Source organism: Astatotilapia calliptera, chromosome 19 (genome assembly GCF_900246225.1).
Source record: "Astatotilapia calliptera chromosome 19, fAstCal1.2, whole genome shotgun sequence".
NCBI lineage: Eukaryota > Metazoa > Chordata > Actinopteri > Cichliformes > Cichlidae > Astatotilapia > Astatotilapia calliptera.
Window position 1 is genome coordinate 25189626 of NC_039320.1, and position 16771 is coordinate 25206396.

The 16771-nt window shown below is 41.7% G+C and overlaps 1 protein-coding gene across 1 annotated transcript; it reads left to right on the plus strand.

Annotated features, from left to right (window-relative positions):
- The first annotated feature begins 2236 nt into the window (after nucleotides 1–2236).
- Nucleotides 2237–15920, plus strand: peli2 (pellino E3 ubiquitin protein ligase family member 2). The gene is made up of 6 exons (XM_026151143.1): nucleotides 2237–2593; nucleotides 8335–8464; nucleotides 10638–10739; nucleotides 11959–12156; nucleotides 12394–12582; nucleotides 12980–15920. Exons 1-6 carry the CDS (start codon nucleotides 2517–2519, stop codon nucleotides 13556–13558), a joined length of 1275 nt encoding a protein of 424 aa, XP_026006928.1. The 5' UTR covers nucleotides 2237–2516; the 3' UTR covers nucleotides 13559–15920.
- Nucleotides 15921–16771: the final 851 nt, after the last annotated feature.

A 16771-nucleotide genomic window follows, 5' to 3' on the forward strand; every position in this document is an offset into this window, starting at 1 on the left:
TATGCTTGTTAAACTGGATCGCGCAGGAAGCACCTTTCACAGCCTGTTGTTGCAGACTGCTTAACCATGTGTGCACAACTGACTGCAAAGTGGGTATTTCCTACTATACAGTCATTTGCTTACACGCCTAAAAATGTACACGTTTGATAGTATATCTAAAATGAGGGATATTTTCTACAGTTCCGCCATTGTAATCAATATGATGTCCTTTGTGTGGAAATTGCAGAGATTTTAAAATGTCATAAATCTGAGGTTTCACTTTGTCAGACACATGCTCATTGTTTTCAAAGTCAAAAGTCAAAGTCAACTTTATTGTCAATTCTGCCACATGTACAGGACATACAGAGAATAGAAACTACGTTACTCTCAATCCCTAGATAAAATAGCAAATCACCTCTTGCATAGAGATGCTATCACGTAAAGCCTGCCAAAGAGCAGTGAGGAAGTTGACAGGGGCCTTGTGTTTCCTTTGCTAACACTCATACCCTCAATTGTGCAATTTAGTTTGTTGCAGTACGCCTCTGCTCTGCATGCTTCTTGCTTGCTAACGCTTGACTCCTCCCCCTAAACACAGATTTACACTCATACTACACCAGCACAGCTCCAGAAAAGCAGCCCACTCCCTGCATCTGCTCCCTATCAGTGTGGTATGTGGTAGAAAGCTTTTGATCCCCCCCCCTGAAAAAAAAAAATCTGTGTATGTATTTCTGTGGGTATGCATGTGGGAACGTGAATCAGACAGACACAGAAACGACCATAGAGCTCTATTACAAAGACAATGGCGGATGAAAGCAAAGAGAAAGGAGACAGTGACACAAAAAAGGAGTAAACATTCATTATACCCACAGCATTAAGATCAGTCCCTGGCCCTTGTAGTTCCAGGCCAAATGCAGCTTGATCCCTATGCACAAATGCCGAAGAAGCTGATGTTAATCCGTGCTATCAGTGGCACCATTAAAGGGATTCAACAAATGCCAACTATTTGACTTGTAATGCTTACAAATGCACAATACTCTGTCTTATTGTGGTGAAGTTTAAATTTGTTGTTCGTGAGGGTGGGGAGGCTTTTTCCCCCCTTCCGGCTCCTGTATTCCCTGACTACCTTTTGTTTTCTGTAGGTGTTATTGCACTTTGAAACTGGACACCAGTTCAAATAGAAGGCCATTACTGCAGAGGCAACAGGGCTGAAGCAGTAATAGCACCTCCAGCCATGCAGATTCCTGTTAAACAAGACAGAGCCATTAAAGCGTGGAGGAGACTGCTAGACAAAAGTGGCACTTTCACCAGAAAAGCATGAGGGGGAAAAAAAAGTGAATGTGTGATGTACTAAAAGAGGTGTTACTAGAGGCTGAGAGGTTCTTAGTAGCGTCACGTGTGGACATTTGGATAAATTAGATTTCTGAGTCAGTCTCAGAAGAGCAATTAGCCAAATTACTAGGCCTTGGTGTTATTATTTGACAAATGCGCATCAGCCAGTTGACTGACATTACAGAATGAAATAAGCATGCACTCACGGACCGGAAGCCAACAAAAGGCTTCATGCTGAAAACAGAGACAAAAATGAGCAATGGTGTGGTGAAAATAAAACCTCGAGGCATGCACATCCGTAGTGATGTCATTAAGTTGCACAATCAATCACATGCATTAGCCAGCTGCAATAAAGTCATAATCAAATAACACAAGATCCTAAGGGGTTACCAGCAAAATTACAAAATCCGATTTCACAATTTATTTTTTTTCACACACTCGCTGAAAATGTACCAGGAGGATTCTGAATAGTTTTTTTTTTTTAAAAAACCATGTCTTTTCCCACTTTTGATATCCCGTCCTCGGTAGGCATAACTACTGCACTCATAAATCATGTGATCCTTGGCACATTTTGCTGAAACAGTAAATAATAGAAATGTAAATACAATGACAAAACGTTTAAACCTTTATTTCCGTCAAATATAGGAAACTGCAATCACGTCAGGAAAAAGTATGATCCCTTTAAGAATTCCCAGATTTTACTCTTTGTTTACATAACAGAAGGTGCGATCCATAAACCAAGACGGGTGGTTTCAAAAATGATTATTACAATGTAGATTCAACTGCTTTGTCTACACGAGAATTAATTAAAGATGAAGCATTCTCATGTACTATTATCTATGTGTTTAATGAATAGATACAATAAAATTTGACCAGGCATACCATTTTAACCAAGGCGTAGGTAGAGAGCCCCCCCTATACAAAGTAAAGTAGAAGTGAATGGTACGTTCCGGCCCTGGTCCTCGCTGTTTTTGTATCTGCTTTAGAGCGCATTCAACCGCCAAGTAAGTTACGTTTTGCTATGTCACGCCGAAGAAGTTTCAGACCAGTTTATTTTTAGCAAACTTGATTCGTGAGGACACTGAAACACATGCTGCCGTGTACGCGATCTGAAGCGAGTCTGCGTCGCGCTTTTTAAGGAGGAATTTTAGGTAATTTGTGAACCGTTATTACTGTAAAGCTAACCGTGAAGTGAAGCCAGGAGCCTCATGTTTTCGTTAAGCCAAGAGGAGCACTGCGCCCCATCCATAGACCTAGTGAAATACGGAGAGCTGGTGGTTCTGGGGTAAGTTGAATCGTTGTTGTATTTGCTTCTGAGTAAGTGTGGACATGAAACTGAAAACGAGTGTTTGTTTTTAAGTTTCACAAACGGCCACTCACACTGCTACCTAAGCTACATGACTGTAAGTTTTTGAAAATAGCATGGAGTTAGCAGTGATGCGTTGTGTATTTTTGTTTTTTAAATTCAAGATCAACTTCCAACACAGGCGACATTATATAACATCAAAGAGGCGCTGTGATGATTTTCAGGGAGCACGTCAAGCTCTGTTTAGAAATTTACAAGCTCACGTTATCCCACAAATCAGACACGTGCGCAATTACAAATGTGGACGTTTTAAATATCCCATTCCCTGTCAACCCTGATAACTACAAACTGCCTGCATGTGTCTACATATCTGTGTCCGTGAAATAGGACAGATTTGGGACAACTTTGGGAACCCCAGTGAAATTTATTCAGCAACTCTGACCGGACGCTCCTTCTTACCTTAAAGTTGGATTCATGGGGTTTTAGGAATTCGGAAGTAGTGATGGTCCCCTCCCCCAGCCCCAGGGTGCTTCCTTTAACACAACTTCTGCAGTCACGCACGCACATACTGCCGGCTGTTCTCCGAGTTTAAAATCACACTCCTTGACCTGCAAAAAGTTACCTTATATTCCTTATTTAACAGACAAGGGGAGCTTAAATGTCGGATAACAGCGAGAGCCTTATGAAGTACTCTGTAATGATATATGTAATTCGATAAAATGATATTGGGATATGCTACCTGATGTGGGGAACATTCAAATGTTATTTATACAGTAAAACATTTTTTCTGTTCATAGAGAAAATCAGCCAAAGTATGTGCTGAATTATACTGTATAGTAAGTAGTAAGGAGTCGGTTACTGATTTCCATACCTTATACAGTATCTGCCATTACCCACAATGCTCCAGTGCAAGTCAGAGAAACAAGGGAAAGCAGTGGACAAGTTTATCTAATCTCACAGGATATATTCTTAAATTGCTTTATACTAGCAGAGTCTAAGCTGCCTATGGGAACAGCATCAAAGGCTGCTCAGTCAAGCTACCTTTCTGCTGTTTTTTTTCCATCTTTGTATTTGTTTATATCTCAGTATGGAGTAATTTTTGTTGGGCAGGCACAGAACCACCATGTTTTCACAGAGTGTTGAAAACAAGCCGAGCTGTAGTTCTTTAGTTATTTATTTATGTGTTTTTTATTATTCATCTGCTTTAAATCATCTTATGTGGCTTCTTAAAAGCCTTACTGGCATCTTTACATTTCTTGCCCAACCAGTAGATGATCAGTAATCAGTTCCTTATTGTCAAGCCTCCATACTTATTTGCCTTTAAGTTTATCGCTTACTTATTTCAAGGTATTTACAAGGCTCTTCTGACAGTTTCACATTGCAGAACAATTACGTCAAACCTGCAGCAGTGGAAATTTTGCCTTGGTGTCAAGAACCTGTGTAGACGTGCATTTTTTTTCTATATAGTAAACTGGTCAGGAGTCTCTACAGAAACTGATAAGAGCCTCACCATTAACTGTATTGTTGTCAATAAAATATCAGTAATTTACCCAATGGAAAAAAAAAAGAAGTCAGTCTCATACATTTACTGATATAATTTCAGGTAAATATAAAACATGGGAAAGAAACTGCCAAGGAATTATGACTTAAAGCATTATTTATCAAAAAAGATGGTAATATTCTGTCCGTCTGTTATTTTGCCCATCAGATGTATTGATAGCTGGCATGCGCTGGTCATTTTCAAGGTATTTGTTGAAGTAATCTTTGTTTTTCACATCACTCTTTACATTTAAAAGCCTTTTGTAGAAGAGCACACCTACTCCTGTTAAGTATTTGAATTATTTGGCATTCATTCTGTAACTATCCAGTTGCCACTTGTACTGGATAATATCAGAAAGTACACAGACAGTCTGTTAATGTAAAAAGGCAAACAAAATAAGCAGTTACTCACATCTGTGTTGTCACCGAATAAAGCCAGTGTAACTTTTACCTTTATTATATCATAACTGCTTTGTCCTCTTTTTGTTTTTGTTTTGTTTTTTCATTTTGTTTTGTGTGTTTTTGTTTGGTTGTTTAGAATTCATTTAGGACAAATTGCCACAAGCTATCCTTCTAAACAGTCACCTTCTCGTCCTGTCTGTATTGTCTTGGCCAACAGATGATGGAAAACATGAGTGACTGAACTTTGGCCAATGGCCAGTCCTGAGGCGCTTATAAAAGTTATAAAATTTTTATAGTTCAGATTTACTGGTGTCCATGCGGCTGTGTGACTTTCATCTTTACAGTATTTGAAATAAGGTGCTGAAATGATGGCTTACACAGAGAGCAGACTACACTGTGTTTTTGTACACTGCCCTCCACCCATACACTCGCAGTCATAGTGCTTATTGTAAGGGATAAAAAGTGCTGAGTGCTTATTACCCCAGGCTCGGTATGTGGCATGTTTGAAGCTGGTACTTTTGTTCCCTCTCCTGACATAAAGACACATATGTGAATCAGATGTGACGGGTGTATAATCACTGCCATGACATCACATCCCATTGATAAAACTGATGGTAGACAAGATAGCTGACAGCATGGAACAAAGCTTGTTTGAGCAGCAGTTCCCTCAGTGGTTTGTTGCCATGACCGTGGTGGCTCTTATTACTTGCATGGCTGCCCCTCCATCTCTGCCGCCGCAGATTGGCTTGGTGCTGGTCAGTGAAAGGAGGCAGGATGAGGAGGGGGTGCTGCATGGGTATCCTGCAAATGAAAGGATGGATTGATCAGGACTCAGCCTTTGCCTCTCTTCAGCTTCCTCTGTCCATTGTGGCAGGGAGACTAGGCCTATTGATTGAACTTTCTACATTTTGCCTTAGAGAACCACTCATTAAAGGAAAGTGTACAAATCAACTTGGGAGCATCTTTGGTACAGACTGACATAGATCGTGCCTTTTTATTAATATTATGTAATTTAAATGGTATAAAGAGAAGAGACATCTCTTTCTGGGGGTTTTTGTCAGTACTACAATAGAAGCATTTAAAGATTTCAGGTGTAACTGGTTTAATCTAGAGTGGTGCAGTGGTTAGCATGATCACCACTCAACAAGTATTCAAACCTCTTGGTGGATTGAGGCGTTTCTGTGTGCAGTTTGCATGTACGTCCTGTGCCTGCGTAGGTTTTTTTTTTTTTTTTTTTCCTTTTTTTCCAGTTGCAGCAGGATCCTCCCACAGTCCAAACACACTCATGTTAAGGTAATTCAGAGGTTCAGAAACTGCAGGGCATGAACAACTAGGCAAAAGAGAGACTTTTGTTTATTACCAAACAAGATTTGGCTAATGCTATTGTGCTTACTTGTATATAAAGTAAAGTGGGGTATGCCAGAAGAGGTTTGAGAGCCACTGGGATTTTTGTTGATTGTGAATTGGCTGTAAATATGCATTGGAGAGTATGTGGTAGTCTGTCTTTCTGGGTCAGCCCTGTGATTGACTGGCAGCCTGGCCAAGATGTGCCCAGCCTCTCACCCCGTGACGCCTGGGCTAGGCTCCAGCACCCCTGCTGCCCTAAGTTGGATAAATGGATAAGAAAATGGATGGATGATGCTCATTTAGTTGACTCATACTGTCTTTGCTCATCATGCCATCTGGTTGTCTGTTAATGATGTATTATTTATGTATTTTTACAGCTTAGATTGATTTAGATGAAGTCCTAGTGACCTAGAAACCATCTTGTGTGACCCTGTAAGCCTAACCTAACTTTCTGTATTTCTAATGAGTGTTACAGCTATTCAGCATATCTTCTCCTCATTCTGTGAACACTAGCCTTTCATGTTAGCATAGGAAGTAGGAGGTGCTGTTGGCTCCTTACCGCAACCCTGGAGGATAGGTGATATGCCAGAGTCTTCTAATCCCTGCTGCTAAGTATTGGAAGGTAAATCCGCTGTCTGTCTGGCACGGGTCAAAAGGGAAAGCGATCACAATTAGTTGGAACGCAGCTTTAAAGAGCCTGTCCTAGCTAATGTGACGGTGGCAGTTCCTGCATGACAGAATATTGTTCCTCGGTATAATGCTGAATAATTGAAAGCATATGCTGCGTTTCTTGCAGAGCTAGGGTTATATTCTCCAGTCAGAATTCATCATGGCAAAAACACTAAGCTGGATAGCATTTGATTGTGTGCTTTGTATGAGACACACAGGGGCAGGTAGCCAGCCAGTAGACCCCCCTAAACTGAAAAGACATCTTTATGTAGGGCTGGCTGGTCTTTATTTAGGTGGGGTGTTTTTAGAGCAGGTCAAATAAAAGTGGAGTACAGAGAACAAACCATGTGAAATTAGCTTAGGAATGTGTGCATCAATAAAGGGGCTTTATTTGTTTTCTCTTACAGATTACTTGTAAATGAAAGCAACACAATTACTATATAAATGGGGGGAAAGTGGGCATTATTTTATTTTTCTTTAGATTTAATGTAACTTATGTCTTGTACACTTGTACTTTATTTTGAAAGCAGCATGAGAAGGCCAGCTCAGGCTTTTGGAGCCCAAGATTTCACAACTGTGTAAGGGTCTGCATTTAAAGTGTGCACTGGTCTAATGACATGGAAATAGAATCCCTGAAATGGCCTTGAAAGGAGTACGATCAGACAGTAATCACCACTAAAAGTAAAAGCTGAACACTTTAGGAGAGAAGGTAAGCAGGTCTGCTGTCATTTGACACTTTCCTCCTGTCTTTCTGTCTTTGTATTTGTTGCATTTAGTCCATAGAATCTTCCAGTGCCTCTCTAGCTCTCTGTGGGTGGCTTGTCCTACAGGCCAGCTTTGTGCACTGTGCTGACTAGGACCATGTGTTTCTTTGCCTGGCCAGCCGTGTGGAGACATGGGACAGGTGGACTAGCCTGGGAGGGAGGTGGGAAGGAGCAGAAGGAGGTTCTGTTGCTATTGTTCAGAAACAGAAAGGTATAATGTCAGATTACATTTGGCTCGTAGACTCTGTTCCCCTCCGATACATTGGTGTGCAAACTTGAGGCATATAATATAAATGTGTATCTTGTGCAAAGTGTCTGTTCAGCACATTTGTGGTTTATGTGAGTGTGTGACAGAAGGTCTGTGTGTTGGATGATAGTCGAGCATGGGGTGTCCCAGCTGTAGGAACCAGCTGGTGGATAGAAAGAAGACCAGTTGTACCGGAAGGGGCTTCTTCATTCACAAAGAGCAGCTTAGGCAAAACTGGAGTCTGTTATTAAATGATTTTGGAAACGGAACAGATAGCTTTGTAAGCTGTATCCGTGTATAAAATTCATCTTTGAAAGAATGTGTCTGAGTCATCCACCCAGACCGTGCATTCCCAAAATGATAGCAAACCTGACATGCATCTTAAAACGTGCTCCTGCCTGGGACACAGAGCAAAAGAACAGCTGCAGTTTACACAGTGCACGCACACTGAAATCACCAGCACCAGAGTGCATTATGTAATAAGAGCCGTTATCCAAGGTAACGCTTAGATTACTAATAGGGTGTATTAGATTGTCAGTGATGTAATGCGTGGCAAATCTCCTTTTCAGAACACACGAATGTTTCTAATTCTCCGTGTTTACTTCTTATATGATTACAAGACTTTTGCCTGTAAATCTCATTAGACACATCTTTTTGCAGCTATGGAAGCTGTTAGCATTTTCACACAGATGAAATAAATAAATAACTGTCAATTTGCTGTCCTTCTCTCCACCCTGTCCCGTCTCTGACAGGTACAATGGCTCCCTGCCCAACGGAGATCGCGGTAGACGGAAAAGCAGATTTGCTCTATACAAGAGAATCAAACCCAATGGTGTATCACCAAGCACTGTGCACGTCCTCAACACACCCCAGGCCACCAAGGTACAGAAGGATGATTTAAAGTGATTTAATGAACAGGCTCTCAGTGGGATTGAACATCTGTCTGCCTTTCTTCTTCAGACAAAATGTATGAAAGTGTGCAAAAATGTAACAGAAGAAGGAGGTGATATTTCTTTTTTTTTTTTTTAGGTAATAGTTTGGGGGTTTGTTTTTTTTGTTTTTTTTTTGGGGTTTTTTTGGTTTTGCATATATACATAAGAAGATTTGGCTGTATATGAAGTTGAAAGCATAATTTCTATAAATGAACCCCCTTTGTTTTTTTTGGGGGGTTTTTTTGTTTGTTTTTTTCCCACAGCAGCTGAATGGCCTTTTAGTGATTGTGGTAGCTAGTAAATTGTGCTGTGAAAAGCACTTTACATTATTGTTGGCAGACCTTAATGTTGACATTTCCACTACAATGACTAGTTCCTCGCTGGGCTTCAGAGTTTCTCTTCACGGCAGACTGCCTGCAGGGAAGTGCCACATCCAGTAAAACGTGTTTGCCTTCCTGCATTCCTACCTTCGGTTCCTAGGCGAAACTGCTAAACATCAGACAAGACCCACTTACCTCTGCACCACTTGGAGACCAGTGTTTGACATATTTAGCTAAAAGGCTGTCTGGTTCAGGTTACTGTCAGTTTGCTGAATCCAGAAATCTGCTCTGGGACGATTCAGTGACAGAGGCCTTTTCATGGCAGAGATTGCGCTTTATTTTGTTTGAGTTTGAGCTGCAGTGTGCTGTGAAATATGGCTGAAGTGTTCTGCTGCTCCACATCATAAATTACGTCTCAGATAGTTTGCTATCTGCATTAGATGTGGCTGTTTTTACTGTGCATTACATTAGTTACTGGCTGTTTCACTGACCACTTCGACCCTGGCACCGTGTTATGGGACTTGAAGGATGAGCTCAGGGGTTGTTGCTTTATGCTGACCTGGCTCATCCAGGTGTATAAACGGTCAAAAAAGGGCCATTCTGTAAGAGACGAGCTGGGTGGTCAGCTTATTTTAAGGAGAAGGGGGTATTAAAGAGGTGAATCACTAAAATGAAGCCCACCCCCTGTAACCCATTCTTGCTCCCTTCCAGTGCAGCATACGAATGAGCTGAGGAGTCTCTGCGGCTGAGAGGGAGAGCTCACGTGTCGGTGCACACTCTAGTGTTCATGGCAGATAATGAGGAGCTCCCCTGATGCCACTGCCAGCCTCGTATTCAAAACATTATGATTCCAACTCCTACCACTCGGGAAGGTTGGGGGAGGATATTTTGGGGGCGTAGCGTTTATAAAAAATACATATTTGTGTGTGCACTGCTCCTTTTTTAGTTCTTTAACAGGTGGAGCACCATTTGTTTGTAGCAGCGCAGTCAAGACAAGACTGCATGCGATGATGACATTTGTCCCCGTGTGCATCTGATGTTACAGCAGACCGTGGCAGCTCTGATGACCCACTTTCCCTCTCCCGCTTTCCCTCCTGCACGTGACGAAGAGGAGGGGGATGTTTAGGAAATGGAATTTTGCAGATTAGAGCAGAGATGGCATGTGGTACAGTGTTGATGGAAGCTGGGGCCGGGCTTTAACCAAGCCTTCCTCGCTACACTGACATGAAGCAGTTCAGTTGCCTGGCGAGCTTGTGTTAACCGAGGCCAGCAGGGAGTTTATGGTCACTGTTTTGCGAGTGTGACTTTACACAGTCTTTTTTTTTTTTTTGTTCCGCTTCCCAAAAAATTCTTGTAATAGGTTTTAGGATTTTGGTAACATCATGACAAAATTACACAATAAGCCTGTAGAGCTTTGGCTTAATTGTGAGCTGTAAAAAACCGCACATGCACGCTAATAATCCATAGAAATGTTCCAAGTTGTCAATAACAAAACAAAAATAAGGACAATAACATGTTTTCTTCCAGGAGCACCTCGTAGTTGTTGATTCTAAGGAAGTGAATCATCACTTAAGTGCCATGTGTTTTAATAGTGGGTTTGACTTTTGCTCTGGTCTTTAATTTAACCTCACCAACGAGGAAAGGATTGTGCAAGGAAGGTTTTACTGTAGTTCTGCTGTGCTGTTTGGCACTCTCAGATCCGGTGATAAAGCCACAGATTGGATGATGATTTATTATACTGTTGCACTGTGTACTTTGTTATGAACAAGTTGGGTTTTTTGTTTGTTTGTTTTCACATTTCAGGCTGTGAGCTGTAAAGGTCAGCACAGTATCTCCTACACGCTATCGAGGAACCACACCGTAGTGGTAGAGTACAGCCATGATAAAGACACAGATATGTTTCAGGTAAAAGTCCGTTCACTTTTACTTTGGCACACAACTGCATTCAGATACATTCACACCCCGTACATTAGTTTCTCAGCGATTACAGTACTTCTTTATAGTCAGAAAACATAGAACAAAAAGGCTTTTGTTCTGCTTTTTTTTTTAATGTACTTCTATACCTAACATTACCAGTTTCGATCTAGTAAAGCCAGGAGGAGTATTTCCTCTCTGACAGCCAAAAATGGTCAGAGCCTGTTCCCCATTCCCATGGCAGGATGTGGCTGTATTTTTAACAGCAGGAGAGCTGCTAGTTCTGTGGCTAAGACATGTTGTTTGAATTTGATGCTACTTAACCTGTTTTGTTTTTTTAAGGACTGACAGTTGTTGCAAAGATTTTATTGCCCTTTTATTGTTTGTGTTCTGTTATATTGCCTACAGGGGCTTCAAAGGCTGTCAGAACAGTAATTGCTATATCTTTAGATTGTCATTTCAAATGGCTCTTTATGAATGGGATAAATGAAAATATGGATGTAAGCTTTAATTTGACTGATTGACAAGGTGTCTTTGGGCTCTTTTAGCCACTTTGGTTATACACAACCACCTGATTAGACTGCAAAGTTAAACATTTATGTATAAAATGCTTTTCACAGAGTAAAATAAGTAAAGTAAGTAAGAAAATTAAGTGTTGTAATAGCAGAAAAGCAAGTTAAGACACACAAAAAGTATAAATGTTCAAAAACACGTCCAATCATATAAATAAAAATCATCTGTGCCCGGTTTACACTGCTCCAGTATTAATCTGAACGTACAGCAAGGCAGTGATGAGCCAAGGGATGTTAATGTTACAGACACATGCTTCATATTCAGCACCCTATCTTCCCCATGTGACTAAACAATACTGAACGCACCAGAGAGAAGAGGAAGCCACTCAAAATGTTGGACTTCAGGACAGTGTAAGGGGAAAAAGAGGAAATGAAAGGAGGAAAGCCTATTTTTGCCTCTGTTTATTCAGCTTGAACTGTTTCCAAGTGCTGAAAATTCTGCCCATTAAAATATATATGGATACTCTGTGTGTGTTTGCTTGTGCACGTACATAAGCTAGCAGGATGCAGAACAGTTGCTGTGTCTGGTATGAATTAAAAAGAACCTTTCTTCATTGATTGCACTATTTTGAGATTCTTTCGAAACTGTTGTGCAGTACAGCATAATATTAATTATTATTTTTGTGTTGTTTTTGCAGATTGGGCGTTCTACTGAGAGTCCCATAGACTTTGTGGTGACTGATACAATAGCAGGGGGTCAGGAGGGTGAAGAGACTCTTATCACGCAGAGTACCATCTCTCGTTTTGCCTGCCGAATTGTCTGCGAACGCACCCCGCCCTACACCGCTCGCATCTATGCAGCCGGATTTGATACGTCCAAAAACATCTTCCTTGGGGTAATTACAACTCGGTGTACCATTGTGATTATGCACCATCTCTATCTATGCTACTTTTTTTAGCCTGTAAGGTTACATGGCTGCCTTTTTTTTCTTTTTCTTTTTTAGTGCTTCTAATCCTTGAAGCTTGTAACCAGATAAAGAAAACCACTGTTTCATATGCACTGTTACGTAAAAAGTGAAATGCCACACATCATGTCAGTTTGTGTCATCATCCATTTTCTGTCTTGCCTGTAGGAAAAAGCTGCAAAATGGAAAAACCCTGATGGTCACATGGACGGCTTAACAACCAATGGTGTGCTGGTAATGCACCCTAAGGGGGGATTCACTGAGGAGTCCAAGCCCGGCGTGTGGAGAGAGATCTCTGTTTGTGGTGATGTTTACACGTTGAGAGAGACCCGCTCAGCACAGACCCCAGGCAAACTGGTGAGTAGTTGAAAAGTTAAAATGTATCAGTGTATGTATGCAGTGACACTGTGATGTTAGAGAAATACTTTAGAATATTAAAGTGGTCCTGTTATGTTTATTATTTTAATTCTTCCACAGCCACTTTTAGAGTAGCTTTGAATGAGTCCCAAATCAGAATAAGTAATTATCTTGATCCAAAGTCTGAAATAATCCATGTTTGCTGAGTCGCCTATTGTACACAAAAGGTTTAAATGGCATTTGGGTGGGACTTATGTCTGAAACTCAGCAGTAACAGGAACTAAAGGTTGTCAGTCTGTAGTACAATGTAGTAATAAGAAATATCAGCATGTCATAGGCAGTGGATTTTTTTCCCATGTAGAAGGTAAATGTGTGCACACTTCACTATCCTCCGCAGGTGGAGAATGAGAGCAATATTCTACAGGACGGCTCCCTGGTGGATCTGTGTGGAGCAACGTTGCTGTGGCGCACTGCTGAAGGCCTCTTCCACACTCCCACGCAAAAGCACCTGGAGGCACTCAGGCAGGAGATCAATGCAGCGCGCCCCCAGTGCCCTGTGGGTCTCAATACCCTCGCCTTCCCCAGCATGCACCGGAGTCGTGCCCTTTCATCTCTGGAAGACAAGCAGCCTTGGGTGTACTTGGCGTGCGGTCACGTGCACGGTTACCACAACTGGGGCCACCGTTCGGAGCAGGAGGCCAACACTGAGCGAGAGTGTCCCATGTGCCGGGTGGTGGGGCCCTACGTGCCACTGTGGCTGGGCTGCGAGCCGGCCTTCTACGTGGACACAGGTGCACCCACATACGCCTTCGTGCCATGCGGACATGTGTGTTCAGAGAAGTCGGTCAAGTACTGGTCAGAGATCCCTCTGCCCCACGGCACTCACGCCTTCCACGCAGCCTGCCCCTTTTGCGCCACCCAACTTGGCCCAACTCAGGGCTATTCCAAGCTAATCTTCCAGGGTCCGGTGGACTGAGTTTAAGGGGTCTTGCTCTGGCAGAGGAGATTAAACAGGAATGCTGACATGCAGTGAAAGATTATTTTGTGCTTTCTTTCATTTATGTAAGCCAGCTCTGGAACGAAGCGAGCCTTTTTCAGGTTCTGGTCATGTACTGTGGATTGACAATAGAGAGCCATTACAGATTGTTCGGGGCCTTTTGTGGCTGTTTGGATGGCCACTGCAGGATACAGAGATGTGAAGCACACTGGACCACAGACGCACGGCTCCTCCAGAATTAAATACTGTTTTAGCTGTCCTGCCAACAAACCTCTTTAAACAAAGCTCCAGTGCTGGGCTGTAAACTACAATGCCTGCTGGTTTTCCATCAGAGGGCTGTAACACTAAGGTTGTAGAAGGAATGAGTTGAATTTACTCATGAATCAGACTGAACCAAATTATAGCAAGCAGGTGTAGTTGAGTCTTCTGGGAAATATGTGGGCTGGGGTGGGGGAGGGTATATAATTCAGTTCCTGGTGGGCCTGAAACCAAGATTTTACAGAGCCAGACAGCTGGACTGTTGGCTGAGAGAAAAGCCAGGTGAAGATGGAAGTTTTAATAGTTAACTTGTTAAATGGTCCACACTGATATCCTGGTCCTTAACCCGTAACGGCATCAACATCTTGTAGCTCTCCGGAGGCGGTTTCTAACTGCCGAACAAACTTTGAGGGAGAGTTGGGGGGAAGACTTTTTATGTACAGAGATATAATCCAGTGCCTCAAATCCCATCAAACTATGGGAATATTTTTCATAGTTGACAAAAAGATATTTTGTTGAAGGTAAAGAGAGAGATAGTTTTGCAGAAGGTGTAAGAAAAATAACGACCCACACAGATTCTAACACCAGAGGTATTTTATTACACTGAGGCCCTTGTACTGTTTTTTAATGCAAATGTTAATATATTTTTCTCCAGCATATATAATGTATGTGAGAATGCTTGAGCGTATGTGTGCGTGCATGTTTGTGTGATTGTGTGCGTGTGGATTGGACTGCGTGGGTGCCCTCGGGCCGTTAAAATCACCCTGCATCGCTTCACCCCGATCCCCAAAACGCTACCAGAGAGAACGCAGGATTTAACACAAGGTCGCAGGGGCTTGACAATGAATGTACTGAAATGCATTGACCCTTCTCGCTGGTGGTGCTTTGATTATACAACTTGCTTTCAAGGTGTGATCGAAGCCTGCTTTCAGTTAAATAAATCGCCGGAGCCGTACAACCATATGAATCAAGCGTACCTGCTTGCTTGCTAGCTGTCACTGCCCCACACAAACACACACAGACACACTGTATTCAATCTGCACTGTTGTTAGCTTTATCCCCACGCTGGGTTTGATCCAATGATTTGTACGCTGTCGAACCTGGGCACAGTCTCAGCAGCATCCAGAGATTATACCAAATATAAGGAGGAGCTGTTTTCTCTCCACATGCAAGATGCGACGGCCACTTTTTCCTCCAATCCAAAGTGTTTCTGTAAACAATGCTACCCCCAAACTGCTGCTGCTGCTGTGGTGGAATGTTGACAGCTCTGGATTACAGTCAAGGCTGTTCAGTCGCTTCATGGGGAACAATGATATTATCACACTCTGTGCCAAATTTGGTAAGTTCTATTGTGTGTGGATGAGTCAAGTTGTCCAAAACAAAAGTAGCAGATGAATTGAAAACTGAAGAATCTGGGACAAATCTGTCCGTGATGTTAGCTTTCCAGACTGTGCCCAAACGAGTGTCGTTTCCAACATTAGATTATGAAATACAATAGTGAGCATTAAAACAATGAGATGTTAAGGGCGATGTTCTATTATATAGCATTAGGTTTTCCCAGACTTTATTATGATAATTAAAAAATTCAGAGGTATATCTGAGGCGGAGGAAATCTGCCTTTGTCCTGGACATGGTATTTTTAATTTATTTTGTTTTTTCTTTCCGCTTCCCTCTGAAGAGAAACATATTTGGCATTGTTAAGAATGTCAGCAGCATTACACTTTTCCTCTAACCACAGAGCATTTCAGACTCGCTTGATTTCTGCTGATGTTATTTAACTGCCATGCTGGGTCAAGCACTAGGCCACATACTGTACGGTAGCATTCCCTTCTAACCTCACGTGCGTTCGGCTCAAACACTGTGTCCATTGCTTAAGACTGTGTTCTGTAACAGCTGCAAGAGTAGCTGCCTCAAACATTCCTCCTCGGTAAACATGGGTGGGGCCCACAGTTCACCCAAGGGCTTGTTCTATGATTATTATTATTATTTTTGTGTCTCTAGCAGGAACTCTGTACACAAGCCATAGAACGCACTGATGCTCCTAATGTCTCCTTTGCAAAGAATAAAATATTTTTTAAAAACACTCTGCACCAAGTTGGATTTCTCTCTCACTCTGACTGACAGTTTCTATTTCATACTTGTGGGTAATGTTCAGGGACTCCTTTTAAAGTGATCCACCGATTTTTAAAGGGCTGCGTGCAGCTGATGGGGATTTGTTGGTTTTTATTTAGTGGCTGCCTTTGAACACTCCAGATGTCTCAGCTGTGTTCGCACAACCAACATAGCAGCAATGTTTAATCACAGTTACATATGTGTTTCATCATTCCTCTGTATGAGCATTTCTCCTATCTTGGTTGCCAAAATGGCTCTGAATTGTGATTGCTCTATCAGTATTTTTTTTCCAGATAAGGCAGAGAATTTTCTTCAAGTCTGTTTTATTCACATTTCTTGTTCTATCTTATCAGCTTCATCTTAATATTTATTAGAGAATGACTGCATGAGTGTAGCCCCTTGTTTTCAGTAGTTTTTTTTAAGTATGCAGTTTCCCTATGAAACCACAGGAGGGCACTGTTTCCTCAACAATAGCGCCTTTGGCATTATGCCTCTCAAGCTACTGAGCCTGCGGGATCCAATAGCTTGAAAACACAGCAAATAAATAAAAGTTTGATGTTGGTTATGAAAAACACGAAATATAAATGCATCAAAAATACATATGAAACATCAGAAATTGAATTATTTAAATTGGCATGCCAGTGAGGACTAAAATCCTCCAATTAGGCTATCAGAACAGTCTAATCAGTTCAAACTAAATATATAATCTATTACATACCATATGTTTTTGCTTATGCAGTCAAATTAATTATAATAGTCTTTTATCCCCATCTAAATCCTGGCGTGATGTATAAGGAGTGCATAGTTGTGTGCAATATTTAG